At 39.4% G+C, this 19,562-nt stretch overlaps 1 protein-coding gene across 1 annotated transcript; it reads left to right on the plus strand.

Annotated features, from left to right (window-relative positions):
* Positions 1 to 777: 777 nt before the first annotated feature.
* LOC134004587 (leucine-rich repeat neuronal protein 3) lies at positions 778 to 2,907 on the plus strand. The gene has a single exon (XM_062443918.1). The coding sequence runs from the start codon at positions 778 to 780 to the stop codon at positions 2,905 to 2,907; it is 2,130 nt and encodes a 709-aa protein (XP_062299902.1).
* Positions 2,908 to 19,562: the final 16,655 nt, after the last annotated feature.

The following is a 19,562-nucleotide window of genomic DNA, read 5'->3' on the forward strand; positions in this document are numbered from 1 at the left end:
CCTAAAGGCTAATGCTTAAGCCCTAGGATGTCTGCCATTTAAGAATCTTAATAAAGCCTTCTCTTTAGCCAATAATAGACTCACACTGCTAACATCAGAATTGAATGCCATATCATAGGGCCGCATGTACGTCCCGAGAATGAAGTCTAGAAGGTCAAGCAGATATAAATCCACGGTTCTGTGTCTTGAAGTGAGCGCATATAAATGTCAACATGCATCAGTGTGCCTATAACAAATGTCAATATGCCCAAATCCTTTATCTTATGACATTCCCTGTAATATTCACACCAATTCTCTTGTCTTGTTTTACAGGTTGGAATGGACTGGACTGTGGACTATGGAAGCTTGTGACGACAATCAATGAGGACATGCATTTTTAAAGAAAGAGCAGAATTTTTCATGGATGCCTATACATTTGCTTAACAGAAGTCCTTTGAGTTATAATATCAGTCCATCCTTTTTTTCTTTTTTCCCCGCTTCAAACGTCTTGGGTCTGCCTGATTGCAGCCTTGGCCCAGAACCCTGACACCAGCAGGCAACATTGAGTGATTAGTCATTACATCCAAGGGCGTCTACACAGCAAGACCAAAAAAATAGCAACAAAAAAACCAAACCCAAAACCCTAGGGAGTAGTGCTGCAGTTGAGGGTGGTGGTGGCAGGGGCGGTGAGTCAATCGCCTCAGTAGCTGCACCAAATGATTCATTATTTGTGAAGTTAACAGCTCAGACCACTTAATCTACAAGGACCAATTTCTTACTAAAGGGAATCGGTCCAATATGAAGGACGTGTCATTCGTGGATCGTCTCTTTGTCGGCTTGGCCATGGCCTCTTTTGTCTTGGCCACTGAGGAGAGGCCTGATTGCCCGAAACTCTGTGTATGTGAGATTAGACCCTGGTTTTCTCCCAGTTCAGTGTACATGGAGGCACAGACAGTTGACTGTAATGACTTGGGACTCTTTAGCCTGCCGGACAAATTACCCTTGGGCACACAAGTACTATTACTGCAAACAAACAATGTTGCCAAGATTGACAAACCTTTGGATTACCTGGCCAACATCACAGAGATTGATTTATCACAAAACAACTTATCCTCTATCAGCGACGTCCATCTGGGGAATCTTCCTCAGCTTCTGTCTCTTCATATGGAGGAGAACTGGATACGAGAGCTGCCTGACCAATGTCTGGCAGAGTTGGCTAACCTTCAGGAGCTCTACATGAATCACAACCTTATCTTCTCCATTTCCCCAATGGCTTTTAAGGGTCTCAAAAACCTTGTACGGCTCCACCTCAATTCTAACAAGCTGGAGGCCATTCATAGAGAGTGGTTCGAACCCATGCCAAATCTGGAAATCCTGATGATTGGTGAAAATCCAGTTCTTTTGATTGATGATATGAACTTCAAACCTCTCAGTAACCTCCGCAGTCTTGTTCTTACCAGAATGAACCTATCTCAGCTTCCCGACGATGCACTGTCTGGTCTTGATAACTTAGAGAGCATCTCTTTCTATGATAATATTTTCCCTGAGGTGCCCCATTCAGCACTGAGAAATGTAAAAAATCTTAAGTTTTTGGATCTTAATAAAAACCCTATTGCGAGGATACAGAGAGGGGACTTTGTGGATATGCTCCATCTGAAAGAGCTGGGGATTAATAGCATGCCAGAACTAGTTTCCATCGACAGCTTTGCTCTCAATAACCTCCCTGAGCTGACCAAAATAGAAGCCACCAACAATCCTAAACTCTCCTACATCCATCCTAATGCTTTCTACAAACTACCACGTCTGGAAACCCTAATGCTGAATGGCAATGCGCTTAGTGCCCTCCACAGGATTACTGTTGAGTCCCTTCCGAATCTCAGAGAGGTTAGCATGCACAGCAACCCAATCCGCTGTGACTGCGTAGTCCGCTGGATGAACATGAACAAGACCAACATTCGCTTCATGGAGCCCGACTCACTGTACTGTGTTGAGCCTCCGGAGTACGAGGGCCAGCATGTCCGACAGGTGCACTTCAGGGAGATGATGGAGATTTGTCTGCCACTCATTTCTCCCGAAAGCATGCCCGGGCAAATTAAAGCACAGAATGGGAGCTCAGTTTCACTCCACTGTCGGGCCTTTGCTGAACCGGAGCCAGACATCTACTGGATCACCCCGTCTGGTATTAGAGTCCTGCCTAACACCGTGTCTGACAAATTCTACATGCACCCAGAGGGAACTTTTGACATCTATGATATAACAAAAAATGAAGCTGGTCCTTACACTTGTGTTGCCCATAATCTGGTTGGAGCTGATCTTAAATCTGTTTCAGTTGAAGTGAATGGATATTTTCCCCAACCTGCAAATGGATCTCTGAACATCCTAATAAAGTCAGTGGAGACACACTCCATCCTGGTTTCCTGGCAGGCAAGTCCTGGCACTCTGGCTCCAAACATTAAATGGTACACCCTTCCAAATGCTAACCATCCCACCACAGCATTTACCTCCAGGGTACCCTCTGATGTTCAAGTCTACAACCTCACCCACCTCAGCCCTGCCACTGAGTACAAAGTATGTGTGGATGTCCGTAGCATCCACTACAACCATGATACCAAATGTGTCAATGTCACCACTAAGGGATTGGAGCTGGCAGTCAAGAACACAGAAAAATGGGACGCAGCAGTAATCACTGTCTTTGGTGTGCTCTTGGCTGTTATTTCAGTGGCATGCCTGCTTATTTACGTGTCTCTGAGGAACCACCACCTTTACGGGGATATAAGGAGATGCGACTCCAAAGCTTCACTGACATCAATGGAAGCTACCAGTATGCACTCTCCGTTCTTTACAAAGCTGTGGGTTTCAGGTAAAGGACTGCCAAGTGGAGTGGAAGTGAAAGCCACAGTCATAAATGTATCAGACAATGCCTTTTAAGGAGCTTTATAAAGCACCACACACCAACTAGACGGAAAGGACTAGGCCATGGGCAGGGGAGGACAAACATGTAGTACTGTTTCAAAGGCATACCCATTGCTGGTCCTCGGCTGAGATACACTGGCAAAACTATTATTGGACTGGGATTGAACAGTTTTAAATAGACTACATGCTCTCCCAGTTTCAACCCTAGCTAAAGTGGTGGCTTTGTAACCGTTACATCAAACCAAGCTAACATCAACAGGAAGGGGCATTTACTGCAAAAAGATATATCTCAGTACCATTCATACAGAAATGCAGGCAGAGAAAATAAAGTGAAGATGGCGATGATGATGGTCAACTCTCTTGTAACTGACTGTTAAATGTGTTCAGAGTTGTGGAACTGTCTGTGTGGTCCCAAGCAATACCGTCTGTGCTTTGTCAAACATCCATAGACGAGTTATAGATACAGTAATAACACCTGTCTATTATGGGAAGGGAGATTTAGTAGAGTAGACAAATAACAGTGACTATGGTGTAAGCCTTTTGATGAACTATTACCCCTCTCCCCCTTTTTCTATTTAAAAATGGATTCTTGATTTTTCATGGAAATATTGTTATATATTCTATTATGTTGATGTAATAACAAATCCTCTGTATCTGAACAATTTAAATGGGTTTTAAATTAAGGCAAGGAGCAGACTACTTTTGATTATAACGTCAAATTAAGCTTAATGAAATTCAGCTACAAAATGGGTATCTAGAGAGGACATTTGCCAAATGGCTGTTTATACTGTGTAGTTCTCATTGCGACGGTGACTGGGAAAAAATGCAGATATGATGGACTAAAACAAACATAACAGGTTGATTAAAGTCGAGGTGATTGATGTTTTATCGCCTCAGGAAGTGGTCTCTTATGCCCTGGTAAGTGCCTACCACAAGAACTACATGAAGTAAACAGAAGAAACTGAAGAAATACATCAGCCACAGCAAAACATGGCCATGTCATCATTGCAGAATCACAAGCTATTCTCCAGTACCTTTAGTGGAAATACTTTCTCAGTATTTTTAGCAAACATATTTTAAGGAAACATTTCGTTGTTGCTTTGGGTGTAAAGTTAAAAGCCATTTTTATATTAACTGTACTATATGTGATCAATGGGCACAACAGACTAATTAAGAAATGTGCTAAGAAAAAAAATAAATGTCATTGTTTCTTTTACAAACAATTGTTTACGTTTTCTTCTCATATTTGTCATGACACACATGCTTTTTTCTTATCAAAATGCATATTAGCTGCATTATTCTACTTTTCTTTTTGAGGTCACCCAACCATGGGATACTATAAAATGTGTAAAGACTTTTGTCTGTGACATTTGAACTGCCATGTCAGACAAAATATTGATCTTGAGCTACAGAACAAAAAAAATCTTTTGAGTGAGACCATGAGGGCATAAAAAGTCAGAAGACTTCAGCTGAACAGTTGAATGGTCTACCTAACTCTGGGAAGAAAAAAACAGCAACAAAAGAACATAACTCATTAGCCGCCTCATTAAGAACATGTTTGTCCTTCAGCTAGTCTGAATATAGTCCCTGTGCTACAGCTACACCTGCTGCTGCTCATGCTTAGACAGGGACACAATGTCCCCACAACAGATAGATAAAGTACAGAACAGAAAAGTCATGCAAGGTGGGATAGAGCCCAGTCTAAGCTTTAGGACTCGTATTTTTTGTCTTACTGAATTATCCAGCATACAGAACATTTCACATGAAAAAAGCCAAGCATGATGAATGGTTGTCAGAGGCAGAGCGACAAGGTGGATTTATCAAACAGGGCCGAACACTCATACATCAGGCCAGCCTTCAGCACCATGGACAGAGGCTTTTAGAGCAGGGCCATCTGTCAAAGACAAAGGGACTTAAAATATGACGCTGATGCTCCTCAGGTAATGCTCAGGTCAGACTGATTCTATCTCACTGCAAATGCAGGCACGAATAGGAATGCACAAGCAAGCCTGGCAGAGCTACGAATGCACATGTGCCCACATATACAGAAACACATACAAGCACACAAATTCAAGGTCACAGAGTTTATGAAAAAACAGGCGTGTACATATATAAAAACACACTCAAACACTAAATCATCCAAGCTTTAATACCTAGGAGGTGCAGCAGCATAAGCTTCTGTCTTTTTCAGTCTGTGTGCTTGGAGAAACACAACATGACAACCAAAGAAGCCACTAAATGAGTTCACCGACCAAACATGTTCTTTGAGATTAACGCAGCTCATGGATATTAGCCATATTTTTCTTCATATTTCTTATATTTTCACAACTCATGATTTGATTACATACTTGAGTGAATAAGCTGAATGTTATCTGGAAACTCATCTCTGCTGCTGTCTGTCCCAATCACATGCATTTCCTCGATCTCTTTCTTTTCTCTCGCCTTTCTCTCACCACCATGATGTCAATGCTCTCCCTCCAATAGCACGCATACGAGTTTGGCTTTTTGTCTGAATTTGTACAAAGCAACCTATATTAGAAATGAAGAAAAAACCTTCTGGATTTAACTTAAATCCCACATGAAAAGAAGCAGTGAGCTGTCACCATTTAATCCGCAGCGAGGAAGGAAAAATTATGTTTCTCGCTGAATCTTCAAATATTTCAAATATTAAAACCACCTTGTTCTATTCACACATATACACACATACACACACACACACACACAAAAGCCATCTGCGCTGAGGGAGATATTAAAGCATGCTCTGTGAGGGCTTATAGATGGGTGTTCTTACTGGTTACATATTCATTTTAATTTAGCAAGGATCATTGTCAGGGGGCCGGAGATTTGATGGTGCAATCCGCCGGTGGAAGGTGCAAGTTCAATAGTGTATTTATTTATTTCATTTTTCACACAAGGCAATCAGTAAAGCAGCGGCTGGCACTCTGGCAGGTTATTTGGCTTTTACATTGTTACATGAAATAAATGTGAAAAAATGTAAAGCAGGAGATGGGAATTTGTGAGCCACTTTAAAAAGTATTATCTAGTAATTTAAACCTGCTGTTACAACACAGTGTGCAAATGGGAAAGCACAACTACAATGACTAATTTCCTAAAGTGCGTAGGAAGGCACAATTTAAACACTTGTATTTTACAGTTCGCCGAATATCTCATACAATGTTTTGTAGTATTATTAGTCAGACAGCAGGCTGATTTCATTTTACATTCTTTTTCAGAGATCTCTTTTTGAAAGCTGCAATTAAATATTTAATTTTGCCCTCCATCTGAGATAAGATGAAAATCCCAATATAGCACTGCACTGAGGGCTGCAGAAAGCAAACAATGTTCAAGCTGCTACAGGCACTTATATATGTTTGAATTATCAGCTTATTAAAGTTACAAACTTCCACGTAGTCAGCCAGTGTAGCTACAGGCAGCTGCATTCCAATGAAAAGTGAAATGTCAACATGCATTTACAATCCTGCTGCTAGCACTGTGTTTAATGTCATCGCTGGCCTTATAGAGGCCTTTATAGCCAGCTATTTGAGGAACAACCAGATGACCTATGAATTGCAATAACAAAGCACCGATTGCTTTCATGACAGAATAAAAATGGACTTGCTTCTTGAACTCATATGACATATTATTAAAGGAATATTCCGTATTATCATGATAGTGAACTTTAATTGATTAACTAACAGTGATGCTGTGTACGTTGTTCTGTGTCTTATCGTGTTTTTTGACATTGTTCACACTGGAGATGATGTCAGTACTAATGACAGGTGAATCACTCTCTCTCACACACACACGCACACAATGCTGAACACATCAGTGAGTCAGATTTTGCCCATTGCAACGCTATTCTGAACATGTGTTGCTGTGTATTTCCTGAAAAGTAGAGACAGGATGTCACAGCAGATTTGGCACGGCTCGTCAAAGAGCAACTAGTCGAAAGCCATGTGTGTGTATGTGTTTGTGTGCGCGCGCATTTCTGTTCTGTCTGGCCTGTTCTTGTCTCCATTTCTATACCCATCACTCCCAGTGTGTCGCTAAAGGCGCAGTTAAAAATAATGTGTATTTTCTCATTCATAGATCTAATCACGGTAGCGTACACAGATCCATGTGCGTGTAGTTCCATTAACATACGGGCAAAGCGTCCTATGAAAACAAAGTTGTTGTTTTTGTTGCATTTCTTCTTGAACTGACGTGTGCACCTAATATAGTCGCTCTCACATTTTAATATTTCCTCGGATTCACAACTTGCATGACATCACTGAAATGCTGCATATAAAAGAGGAGACCTATTGATTCAAAAGTCCATGCAAATGAGAGGTTTCTTAACATAAGTAACCCCACATATCAATAAATACAGGACCATAAATCCTGCGTAGGCCACAGGATTGAATTTGGGAATGATATTACCCCACAGAAGGCTTTTCCACTAATTGGAGCCCCACCCCATTATGAAACAGATGATTGTTTTCCTGGGTTACTAATTGATTGCTGCCTCCCTTTGTCTCACTGCAGTTTCCTGTATGACGTGGGCATGCAGCCTGTGCCTGTGTCAGATCGATGTAGGGACTAATGAGTTATTCGCATGCGTGTGCTCACATTAATGATGGATTTGATTTAGAAATAAGTGGGAGGCAAAGACTGCTGCTCCTAACAAAACAAACATGTAAGAACATTTTTTCCATAGTAGGATTTTACAAAAGCATCACCAGCCTCACAGCACAGATGCACCGTCGCTCCCATCAGATTCATTAGCGCTACGGAGGCCATCGATATTCACAGCAGCGCACATTAATCATCCCTGAACATTAAAGTCCTGTTGTGAAATGGTGAAAGAGCCACCTACAGTTACAATCCCTGTAAGTATCACCTTTTTACTGCAGGCTTGCTGACGTAATGCTTCACTCAGATCCATCTGTAAAAAGACCTGCGTGATAGACTCAGACTTTGCTCTCCATTAGGCAGATGGAAGGTTTAAAGAAAAGATTTTTAACTGTTAGTTACAGCTGAGTTTTGATATAAAGGATACTGGTCTCATAGACTTCTATGATTTTAAAAATGAATGCCCTTATAATTAATATTTGCAAAGGCATGAATAAAAAACACTTTGCTCACTGGTAATTATGCACTGGTCAAATTGACTGCACCAGCTGTCACAATTTTTCATATAAGCTGGGGAGCGTTTGAGAGGAGCAGAAGCAAAATGGTAGGAATTATACAATTAAAAGAGAATTTTAACTAATTAAACTGAAGAGGTTGTGTGCAGGTGTTATTTTAAAATGCAGTCTGGCAGAAAAAAATACAGAAACATTCTGACAAAGGAACATAAAAATATTTTTTTGGTGTCTCATTTATGCCAATACAGTACACATTTCAATTTACTCTTTGCTGCAATTAATAATCCACATACTGCAGCTTTACAGAGAGCAGAAAACTAAATTAAGCATTTTGGTCACTATGACAGTTATAAAGGCAACACAACAGCAACACACTTGAATGATGCTCTGTAAGAAGCATAATTCCTGGCATATTGAAGTGTTTTTGCTCTTCTGTTGACTAGTGGGTAAGGTGTTAACACAAGCTGGCAGCATTGATTAAAAAAAAAGAGTAATTAAGTTAAATGGAAAAAAACCCCAAACATTTGAAAACCTACTGCAACAATGTTTGTGCACCTTTTTTGATGTTTGTTTCTGACTAAACCTTGAATTTTTTTCTTTTGGCTGGAATGCACTTGGTTCCCATTCTTCAAACGTAGATTGACTAATCCAGGCTTTCATGATGTTAGTAGGTTAAAATGATTCTGTCAGTTTTAATCCATCAAACTTGTTTTTCTTGGTTTGAATTGTTGATCCTGCATTATGTTGAATAACAGTGCAATTTTAATTTGAAACATAGGCAACATAAGTAGAAGGTGAAAAACATGATCGGTATAATTGGCTCATAATATTATTGCACAACACAAGACTGGCCTGCAAGACACATGGCAATATACAAACTGCACACTTTCATTACAGCTATACAGTAGTTAGTTTAAATTAATGTACACTATGAAATAAAACATGGGGGAAAAAACTCATTAATACACTTAAAGTAATGTAAATACTTATGAACTTACTGCAATTTAAAATCATTTGTTTCAATATAAGCATATACATTTATACTCAAGTACATTTTTTTTTACTTTTACTTGTTTATAGTTTGTATACTACACTACATGAGGAGCTTTTTATTATGAAAATTAAGTTGTTATAATTAGATAACATATCTTAATGGTTTCTTGACAACCTACTGGTTATTATCTAAAAGTAAACCAAAGAGATGAATAAAGGAGTCATATGTTAGCACTAAATAAGCTTACATTTTTGCAGGATTGGGCTTAAGGACTTGTTGCTCTGACATTGCTCTGGATAAATTTTTAGCTACGTTCAGTCAACTGAAAAGAACAAGCTTGCGTAAAATGGGTCAATAATCAAATCAAACTATCTCAGCTATGCACCTATGAAGGACAGGGCTTTGGTCATACACTTTAAAGGTAATGACATAAACATTCTGGTTTATTCATTTAGCTAGCGGAACAAGTCATATTCTTTCTAAAAGATACAGTTTTTGCAGGGCATCTAAAAAAAGATTGCACTTAACTTTCATTTGCCCTTTTTCACTCTTCATCAAGGTATAATTAGTTTGATTATAGCTATTCTTGATCTCCTCTTAACCTCAGAAAAGGTCTAAAATGCATTTTAGCATGGCAGCTCTTTGCTAAGCTCCAGAGAATTTGTTTACTATAGGAATGCTAGGAGGCCCATGGCCTAAATAAAATGGCTCCATGCGTCTCTTTCATCATAACGGGTGGCCTTATTCTTTGATGTAATGATGGCAGTGTTGGGTGGAGAGAGGGATGGATTTTTATTAGATGGGGGTCGAGGCTCACGAGGACCATTCAGTAGAGGAACACCTGCAGTGCCGACAATAGCAATCAGTGCAGATAAAGTGCTGTACTTCTTTCCCTTTTATGTTTCAAATAAATGGTGATGCCGGTGCACACTGACTGCATGGCAAGCACATTTTTAAACACAATACTAATCAGTTTTGTCCCTTACTCAGGCTTTAATCAAGCTACAGGAGGGAATAGACAATATGTCTGTATATGCGTCTCCCTGCTGTCTGTCAGGATTGCTTACACCAATATTTTAAACTTGCTGCTACGCCCTATATGAACACACAAATGGTTGCGGTCTACCATCAATCATCTTCCCAACCCCCCCTAATGTGTGGATGGCAGCTCTGTGTGATTCCATACACTGTAGAGCAGCATGTGGCTTGCATTAGGTTATACAAAACAACCTTGTTCCCTCAGTTCATTTTATGCTTACCTGGGAAAAAAAGAACAACAAAAACTGAAGCCCTGCGTTTGAACTTCATTATCTTTTGTTCATTTTAAAGATCTCCTTCTCTTTTCGTGAACTCTCTCTATTCATATTTGTGTTTTTTCTCTACTATCCAGCATCGCCCTTTTCCTCACATCTCCAGAGAAGACAAATCTCCCAGTTTAGATTAGATCACGGCAAGACTGAATGACCATTTCATATTGATGATAATTGTGTTTAACATAAATTAGCTATCTAGAATATTTGCAATTGAAATGAAGGGAGCAGGGTAGTTAACAGTCTGGCAATCTGCTCTCCTCCATAATGTACGCATCCAGAATGATGTTTCTACTGACTGAAAGCTGTTCATCTATGAAATAAAAAATACTGAGTGACCTATTAAATTGTATTATGTTAATGCTGGAATTATCACCAGACTGTGGAATACCATCGTATTCATTATTGTCCCAATAACAAATTATTCTCTCTTGAGGCCATGTTAAAACATTTTTCTCTCAGTAGGGAACCATAAGCTACTGCATAGTTTTGTGAGGGCTCACTGTTGAGTATGTTGAAATCAGTGTATGTTACGCAAAAGAAAAATGTGTCAAGAAAAAGGCTCAGAAAGACTTACAGGGTGTTAATGAATATGACTAAAATCCTCTATTTATGTACTCTGTGTGACTAGCTGTAGAGATTTGTGCCATTTGTAAGCCCTGTCTCAGTTCTGTCAAAAGAGAAAGCCTTCCTCGCTTCTCTGAAGTGCGTCCAAAAGAACATGGGTGATAACGAGGGTCTGGCTCTCCTCTCTTAGTCCTGCAGGCCATTAGTGGAAAAGGCTCTCCGCTGAATCTTGATTCTAAGAAACGACTATTTCTGTCTCGATTGGCTTTTCCTTTGGAGCCGGGAGAAGCTTGTTGCAAAGTGCCCCCCCTCCCTCCACTGGCTTCAAACAGAGGGTGCAAAGATTGAGCAAGTGCCATCGCTCGTGACTCTGGCGAAGGATTAGCAAGGTGAGAAAATGTGTGAGGGGCTTTTGAGCCTGATCGGAATTAAAAGGGAACTGAGGTAATGAGGGGGATTCAATCAAAGGGATGGGATCGCTCTTAGAACAAAGAGGTCTTAAGCCCACAGCAATCGGGAGACAGATTGAGATACTCTGATATACATTAACTCAACCAAAGCCACAATAGTGTGTGGTTCAGGTAGGCAGCCAAGTGAATGTGGATACCTTTTATATAGTGTTTGTGATAAAACAGCATGCTATTCTATGGACAAACCTTTATTTTCTTTAGATTAGACAATCATGTTTGGTTTTTTTTACCCCAAACTACTGCTTTTACTCATCACTCATACAGCTGGTTGATTTCTTGTCATCCCACTTGTGCAGTGTATTTTCATAGTTCAATAGTCCAAATTGGATATTGTTTATGATGCATGATATTGAAAGCAGACAGACTCCAGAGAGACTAGCGACAGTCTTGTCGACTGACTGAACAAGCTAACAAACAGATCCAAGTGATTCTTGTTGATGCTTAGAGACATGTAGCTCCCCGAGCACAACAAAGGGACATTCATTCTATATTTATGCCACCACTGAAGTGTCAGAAATATTGATGACCCTGGGCAGAAATTAGCCTGCTTGTCAAAATAGAATAGTGCAAATGCAGGGTTTTTCTTCTCATCTAGTTCGGTGCTTGCAGTCTTTGCAACACTCATCAAGAAGCTAGAAATTGTGACTGAACGAGCACAAAGCCCCGACACACTGGATCATTGTCAGTCTAAATTTAAACTAAGCACATCTGTCACTTTGTGTTACTGATGCACAAAAATGCTCCAAGGTTGTGGAAGTTACTTGACTTAATTGAAGTAAGACAACTTGTTTTCTGTTATTGCCATTAGGGAATCAGCGTGTATCTGTCACTAAATGGAAATGTGGAAATAAGCAAGACTAAATGGATGTTTTTTTTTTTTGTTTTTTTTTTTAAACTATGATCCCAGCAGCAAAATCTAAATTGTTCAGGGCTGGCACACCCTCTTTTGTTTGTTTACTTTGCTAACTGAGTTAGAGAACTCTAACCCAAAATCACTTTTCACAGGCCTAGACTTGTAAGTACCAGATGAAAGAATTGATTCTTTTGTTAGATCAATTCCTTTATTTCCTTGACTCAAAGTTCACCATCAAACTCTTAACCACAAACTGCAAGGCTGGGCGGAGAAAACAATCAAAAAATAACAACGAAAAACATCAGCACCCAGAAAAGACAATGGCAATTGATCAGGCATTCGGCGAGAGAGGTGGCATCTCTCTTATCAGATTCATTAGTTTTCCGGCCGCTCTGACATTTCCATTTGCACACTCCAATTGACAAAATAAAATACCCGTTTGGCTCTCATCCCTCAGCTGCACGCGGGGTAATCACTCCTCTACTGCACCATACACTTTCACCCCTCTGTTCCTCCATCCCTGCATCCCTTTAGAGTGTGGCCTCATCATGACTTAGGATGAAACATAAACAGAATGTACGCCTTTTGCAGAGGAGTCGCAGAAGTACACACGCCACTGAGCATCCCTTCAGTCTGGGGTCACTTGTACCAATCACCTCAGGGAAGGGCACACTTCAACTTTTCATTTTCTTCTTATCACCACTTCTCTTGTCTCTTTGTCTCTCTTGCTCGCCATGCATACCTAAACAACTCCACCGAAGTACGGCCATCTCCTAGAATCATCATCAGCATCTCCCTGCCAGCCTATTGACTGGCCACACTCGTGGGGAGTCTCTCAGCCATCCATTTCATTTAGACGCAACTTTTTGACTCCTGCACATTAGGGGTCAAACAGGCTCTTTTGAAAAAGAGACTCAGAGCAGAGGTAAATTATACAAATTGAGTGGCAGGAGGGAAGGGAGCGTGGCTGAGCCTCTGCGGCTCCGTGAACCCAGACGACCTCGGGTTTCCTTAATGATGTCTTTGCCAAGCCAGACGGAGACACATTGGATGATTATGCTGCAGATCGGGCAGATATCTCTCAGTCTCGCTTTTTCTTTCTGCACCCCTCCGTCTCTCCCACCATCCATCACCCTGCTTCTCTTTTTCCCCTCAATTCTCCTGCTTTCCATCTCTCTACATTCCACGATACATCCATCCTCCTCTCTCCTCTCTCTATACATTCATCTTCCCTTTCCCAGACTTTCTCAGAACTCCACCCATTTAAAGCAGTGGCAACACGCTGAGAGACGAATCTGGTCGAATCTGACGATGCTCCCTTTCCAACAGTGGCATTTAATCAATCGAAATCTTATTTTGGGGATGAGCAAAGAGGAAGTTGTTTTTTTCATGAGCTGCTCTATAATAGAATAACACAGCCAGAAGGCCAGGTCCCTCATCACTGGGGACTCCATAGATTGAGGTGATCGAGTTGTTTGAAGATGAATTTTGAATACTGCCTATGCTGGCTGGCAGGCTCGGCTCGACTGTAACTCACTTGAAATTTAGTAATAACATATAAAAATGTCAATTAAAAATGGAAATTAGGATGGGAAAAAAGGCTCATATATCTTTGGAGCTTCTTTCATTTGCATAAAACACATTTAGTTAAATTTCGGGGCTGATTTTGTGCATTCAGTATCATATATTATCCCTTGAAACACCTGTCTTGATATGGAAAGGTTCTGGTTTTGAAAACTCACTCTAGCTTGTAAGAAAATCCAATATTTTATTACATTTATATACATTTTGTCTGTTTTGTTTGCAGTAAAATTAAGATCTGTTGGTAGCACTAATTACTAGGTCATAAAAATATTGATTAAACATATTAAAGCTTTGACATTTGCTTTTTTAAATATGCAGAAAAAGCTCAGTCTGATCTAGCACCTGAAGTTTGCTTGCAATAAACTATATAAAACACATTTTTATTATCCATATTGAACCTCAAGAATTGCTTAGCAAACATATTTTATTTATATATATATATATATATATATATATATATATATATATATATATATATATATATATATATATTTATATATATATATTCTACTTTATTCCCAATAGGGAAACGTCACTGTAGAAAAGATATGCCCTTCATCATGAAGTTAGATTTCATTCTTTCTCCTTCCTCCTTGTGATGCTATTGTGCATTCAAGACGCGGTTAGTGAGGACGAACCCGAGTGTCTAGTTTTTCTCACGAGGTAAGAGAATAGAACATGCCGGAGCCGTGAGACTGCAGGATATGAGCTCCGCATCAGAGCAGCCATCTGACAGAAGACGCAGCCAGAGCCTGTAAGAGACTTCACAGCAGATGGACAGATGAATGGTGGTCAGGTGTCACACACACACAAACACAAGCTCCATCACACACGGGCCCACAAGCAGGCGACATGCTGTCACAACGACAGAGCACATACTGTAGATGCTGCAACTACTAATGTGAAAACTTAAAACGCACGTACACATGCGCCAATTGTGTCTAGAAGAAATTACATTTATAGATGAACTAGTTTGGATTTGGAAATTTGTTTCAAGTTTCAAGTTTTTTGATCAGCAAAATGCAACACAGCTGTTTGCCCTACATTTCAAGTCAAGGACTTGGACTTTGGAAAAAGATAATTAAATATGAAAAAGTCAAAGCTGATTTGAGGCATGAGACAGGACACACACACTTTTTCAGGGCTGAAAAAAATTCACATTCTCCCTCTAACCAGAGCTTAGTCCCCAGTATGTTACATATATGGTAAAACTCCTGCCATTACCCTTGACCAAGGTACTGTTCTCAGAGGGCACTGCACTGTGGCTGCCCACTGCTCCTAAATAGTTAGGATGGGTCAAAAAGAAGAGGACTAATTTCCTCATGGGGATTTATAAAGAATAACTTGACATACACAAATTTCCTGAGGTGCAATCATCCACGCACAAAAAGCTATTTCCTACTTCCAGACACACACACAAACAACCACACTCTCACACAGACTGTTGCAAGTTTGACTGATGGTGATGATGATGACATGGCATTTGGCAGGTCACACACACAGATGGCGGACACCTAGCGATTTCACTGGCTCGCTGCAGCATGTTAGATTTGGAGACGAAGCCTGACATTCATGCTGCGTCCTCAGGAACCTCAAGTTCAGAGGAAAGAGAAGGGAGAAAGAAAAAAAAAACTCTGGCCCCACAGATTAACAGAACAGATGTTCTCACCTCCTCCATCACTGACAGCCAAACACATGGCAACGAAAACTGACTGCAGACAAAAGTTGGTATAAGTTTGGACTTGACTGACAGCAGTACAATGATGAGTCTGTGATTGTGGGAATCAGGGAGAGTCTTTATCTTGATAGAGCCTCTTTGAATTCTGTCACTCTCAGCAGCAGAGCCGGCCCTGACCAATTTGGTGCCCAAGGCAAGATTTTAGCTGGTACTCCTTGCTTCACAGCCACTTCCACCACCAATGTTCATCCATGCACACAGAAACTGCATGGCTTGATGTATTTTAGAAACAAAAAAACTCAAAATAAAACAACATAAAAGAACCTAATGGTACATCACAGGGCTTGACGGAGGTAGAGATGTGTCTACAGGGGGCCCAGGATTGGTAGGGTAGGGATTAAAATATTTTGAAAGTGCATCAGAAGGGAGAACGGGAGTATATGTGACCTTTGGGTGTTAGTTTGAATTAATAAAAAAGCTGCTGATGGTGGATCTCAGTCAATAATAGCACCTAAGCCCCATTCTAGCCTATAAAATTGTAAACAAAAACAGCAAGAGTAGACCGGGGGCAGTTGTAACCTCTCAAATTGCACCAATCAGAAACGAGACAGAACCATGAAACTCATAATCCACATGGTCAGTGATGAGCCCTCTCTGCCTGCCTAAGGACAAACCGATGTCTCTAACTATATATAAATGTTGATGAAGGGAAACCTTGTGTTTTTGTGTGTGATGCTGTTTCTCTTGCTTGTTCATTAGAAATAGTTTTTCCCCCAAATTTTTTTTTGAGTAATGACATGAAAACAAAAAACTTCTCCCACATGATATATGCTGTTTTCTTTACATGTAAAACTAATCAATAAAGAAAATGCAAAGATTTACAGCTATTAATTACAAAAGGGGATAGAAAAAGAAAAGCATTATAACTGACTATTACAAGGAAGGCTAACGTTGGCTAACTAGACTAAAATGCATAATTTATTGAGGCAGACAGTGGATGTTTTGTGCAGCAGCAGCAGCACACTTAAAAAGTGTATTTCTCAAAATGATAACTCCAGTTATTTATTAAATGAATGAATGTTACTATCATCCAAAGTAGGCTAGTAACACTCCGATGGTTACCACTTTACAATACATAAACTATTAATTCATCACACATTACCTCTTTCTTTTTTTTCTTCCCTTGGCACCAGAGGGCTTAGGTCTTTTGACATAATATGTTTGAATTAGGCTACTGATGTGAGCCGTATCATGTTTCACAGTCAGTGTTACTGCCACAATCAGGTAAGTCTAACTAACAGGGGTGTATGAGTCAGGTGATGCTGCAGAGAGTCCAGTAAATACGGTCTATTTAATAGGCTATGCTATGTGGTTATGTGGGCCTTTTTGTAATATTTTGAAATAACAGTATAAAAGTGGTATTATCAAAAAATAGAAAATTAATAAAAATTTAGATTTTTTTCTTCCCTCATTTGGGGCAACCCTATGGATGGACAGAGCCTCTTGCATTTATCTATACCGCCTACGCTACAGGCTGGGTCTGCTCAGTAGGGATCTTTTAGTTTGGCAGATATCCAGCTAATAAACACTGAAACTATTATACTGCTCAGACCCTCGCTCTTTCATTTAATGCATCAAAAATAAGATAAATATATGCATGATATTCGCCCCAGTAGAAGTGTGCCCTCATTTCATTGATAACACGCCGCATAGGGAGCGGTTCTTGTGCATTCTCAAGACACGACACATACGGTAAACATAGAGAACAAGCTGGGCTATGATTGGAATAGCAATGACCTTTTCGTCATATTGATTTTGGCTGGGGTTGCTCTAGGACGGACTCGAGCACAGGCTCAGTGTGTGTCTTTGTTTGTGTCTGTGTGGGGCACTGAAATTTGTGGCTTGGCCTTTTCTTGATATACTAACATTCCTTCAACAGAAATCGCCATGATGCTCCAATTAGGGAGTGCACCCACAGACAACTAGAGCTGCTTATAAGAAAGACATCTCCCCAATTTCCATCAATTGTTGATGGAAACAGAGAAGAACATAATATATTTGTACTGTATATACAGTATATGCCATGATATGTGGCACAATACAGCACAATTCTGTTTATTGGTCACTTGCACAAGCCTCTGGGAATTAAAAAAATAAAGTTACATTCACAGGAACATCCATCCATCCACCCACTTATCCAGGTATCCACCCAAAGAACGTTCAACCCATTTATGCCCCATGTATGTATCTCTCATTCATGCATCAACCCATGTATCCATCCATTCCTCAATTATCCAACATGTTCCTATCCAAATATTTATTATTTGTCTATTCTTAATTAAACAAACAAAAAATCCTCAACTCATTTAACATGTACATATACGTATGTACAACACATACAAGGGTCAATGACGTATAAGGATTTATTTAAAAATAATAAATATGGGAATATCTATTGCAGTAATTCAAGCATTAAGAAAGGTTGAGTACACATAAATACATATTAAAATAGTAAATTAGGTGTTTTATGTGTTTTTCCATCTCGATGAATTAGAACTGACCTTAAAAAAGTCATGTGGTGCGACCGTGATCTATCTTAAAATAAATGAATTTAAGTGTTTCGAAATAAATTATTTGCATGTCTTTTAAGTTTTTGTAAATAATAATCTCATATTTATGTTCTATAATGTCACAGTTGCCTTCTTAAATGTATGTAAGACTTATTTTTCCTGTAAATTGCTTAAAAATGATTGAAAAAATTTAAAAATACAATTCAGTTAAGCATACTGTATCAGTGATTAATATTAAAAGTGATATTTTACTCTGAATTTAATACAGTTATTGGTTTTATTGGTCGCACCACATGATGTTTTGTCACTTTAAATAACAGAAAAATTACTAATAACTTGTGGTTTTTGAAAAGTTAAAGTGATTTCATATAAAGGAAAGGTACTACATATATATATGGTATTTTTTAAAATCAATTTAAACCTTTTTCTAACTGAAAAAAATGCAGTTAGACTGAACATGTCATAGTCACGTCATTGACCCACAAGCGTCCTCTGAATGGACACCACGATTGGCAGTACTCAGCAATATGACATCATTTACCTTAGCCTTACAAAACCATCAGAGATCACTGTTGAAGATTTTGTGGTGTGGCAATGCTATGGTTATGGTCTGGTTAGGTATAGGCACAAAAAACACTAGGTCAAGATCATGGTTTGAGTTAAGATACAGTAAGTACTTACTCAAGGTTAGGAATACATCATGGATAGGGTTTTTAAAAAACAGTGTTGATAAGTTAAAGGGTTAGGGTTAGGGTCAATCCTGACCTTCCCAATGCATGTCCATATCCATATGCTGCTATATAACCTTATTTCTTATTTGATATCCATCTTTGATCCAATTATAATGACTAAGTCTGCTAGAGAGTTTGTGTCATTTGAACGTAAAATATGTCAATTTGGGGCACTTGCATAAACAACAGTCAGTTTCATTAAGTCACATAATTGATCTTTGTAATTATCCAGCCATCCATCCATTAATTAATCTACCCATTCAGCCATATATATACCTAACAAACTGAAATAAACTCAAAGCTATGCGGTATACAAAACCTAATGACTATTTAAGGAAAATGAGAGAGGCCCATGAGACAACCAAGACACATTTCAGTGCAAATTAAGAGTCAATAAAGCCCATTACATGGAAACTTCACTGTTCTGTGATTATTCTGTAAGCTTTTATGGTCATTGATGGTGCTAAATAAGATGTTAAACGATTACACATACTGTAATGTACTACTGTGATTCAACATTCAAATGACCCAAATAAAGGATCTGTTAAAAAAAAAACAGGAGGCCAGAAAATTGGGCTTAACATGTTAAGATTGGAGAATATGATGCTCAAAGTGATGCCTTCTGAAATAAATTTACTTTGTGAGTAAAGAGCAGTGGAGAGGAGGAGAGGGGGCCTTTAATGGGCTTCTCAGATGACTAACTAAATATCCCAGGCGCTCGGCTGCTAATTAGTTTGATTCACCAGCCATGCTTAAAGCATTGCGGTTTGTTGTTTTGCTATTATTA

The sequence above is a fragment of the Scomber scombrus genome, chromosome 22 (genome assembly GCF_963691925.1).
Source record: "Scomber scombrus chromosome 22, fScoSco1.1, whole genome shotgun sequence".
NCBI classification, from domain to species: Eukaryota; Metazoa; Chordata; class Actinopteri; order Scombriformes; family Scombridae; genus Scomber; species Scomber scombrus.

Coding starts and splice junctions, on each gene's coding strand:
- LOC134004587 (XM_062443918.1), top strand. CDS start 778: ATGAAGGACGTGTCATTCGTGGATCGTCTCTTTGTCGGCTTGGCCATG.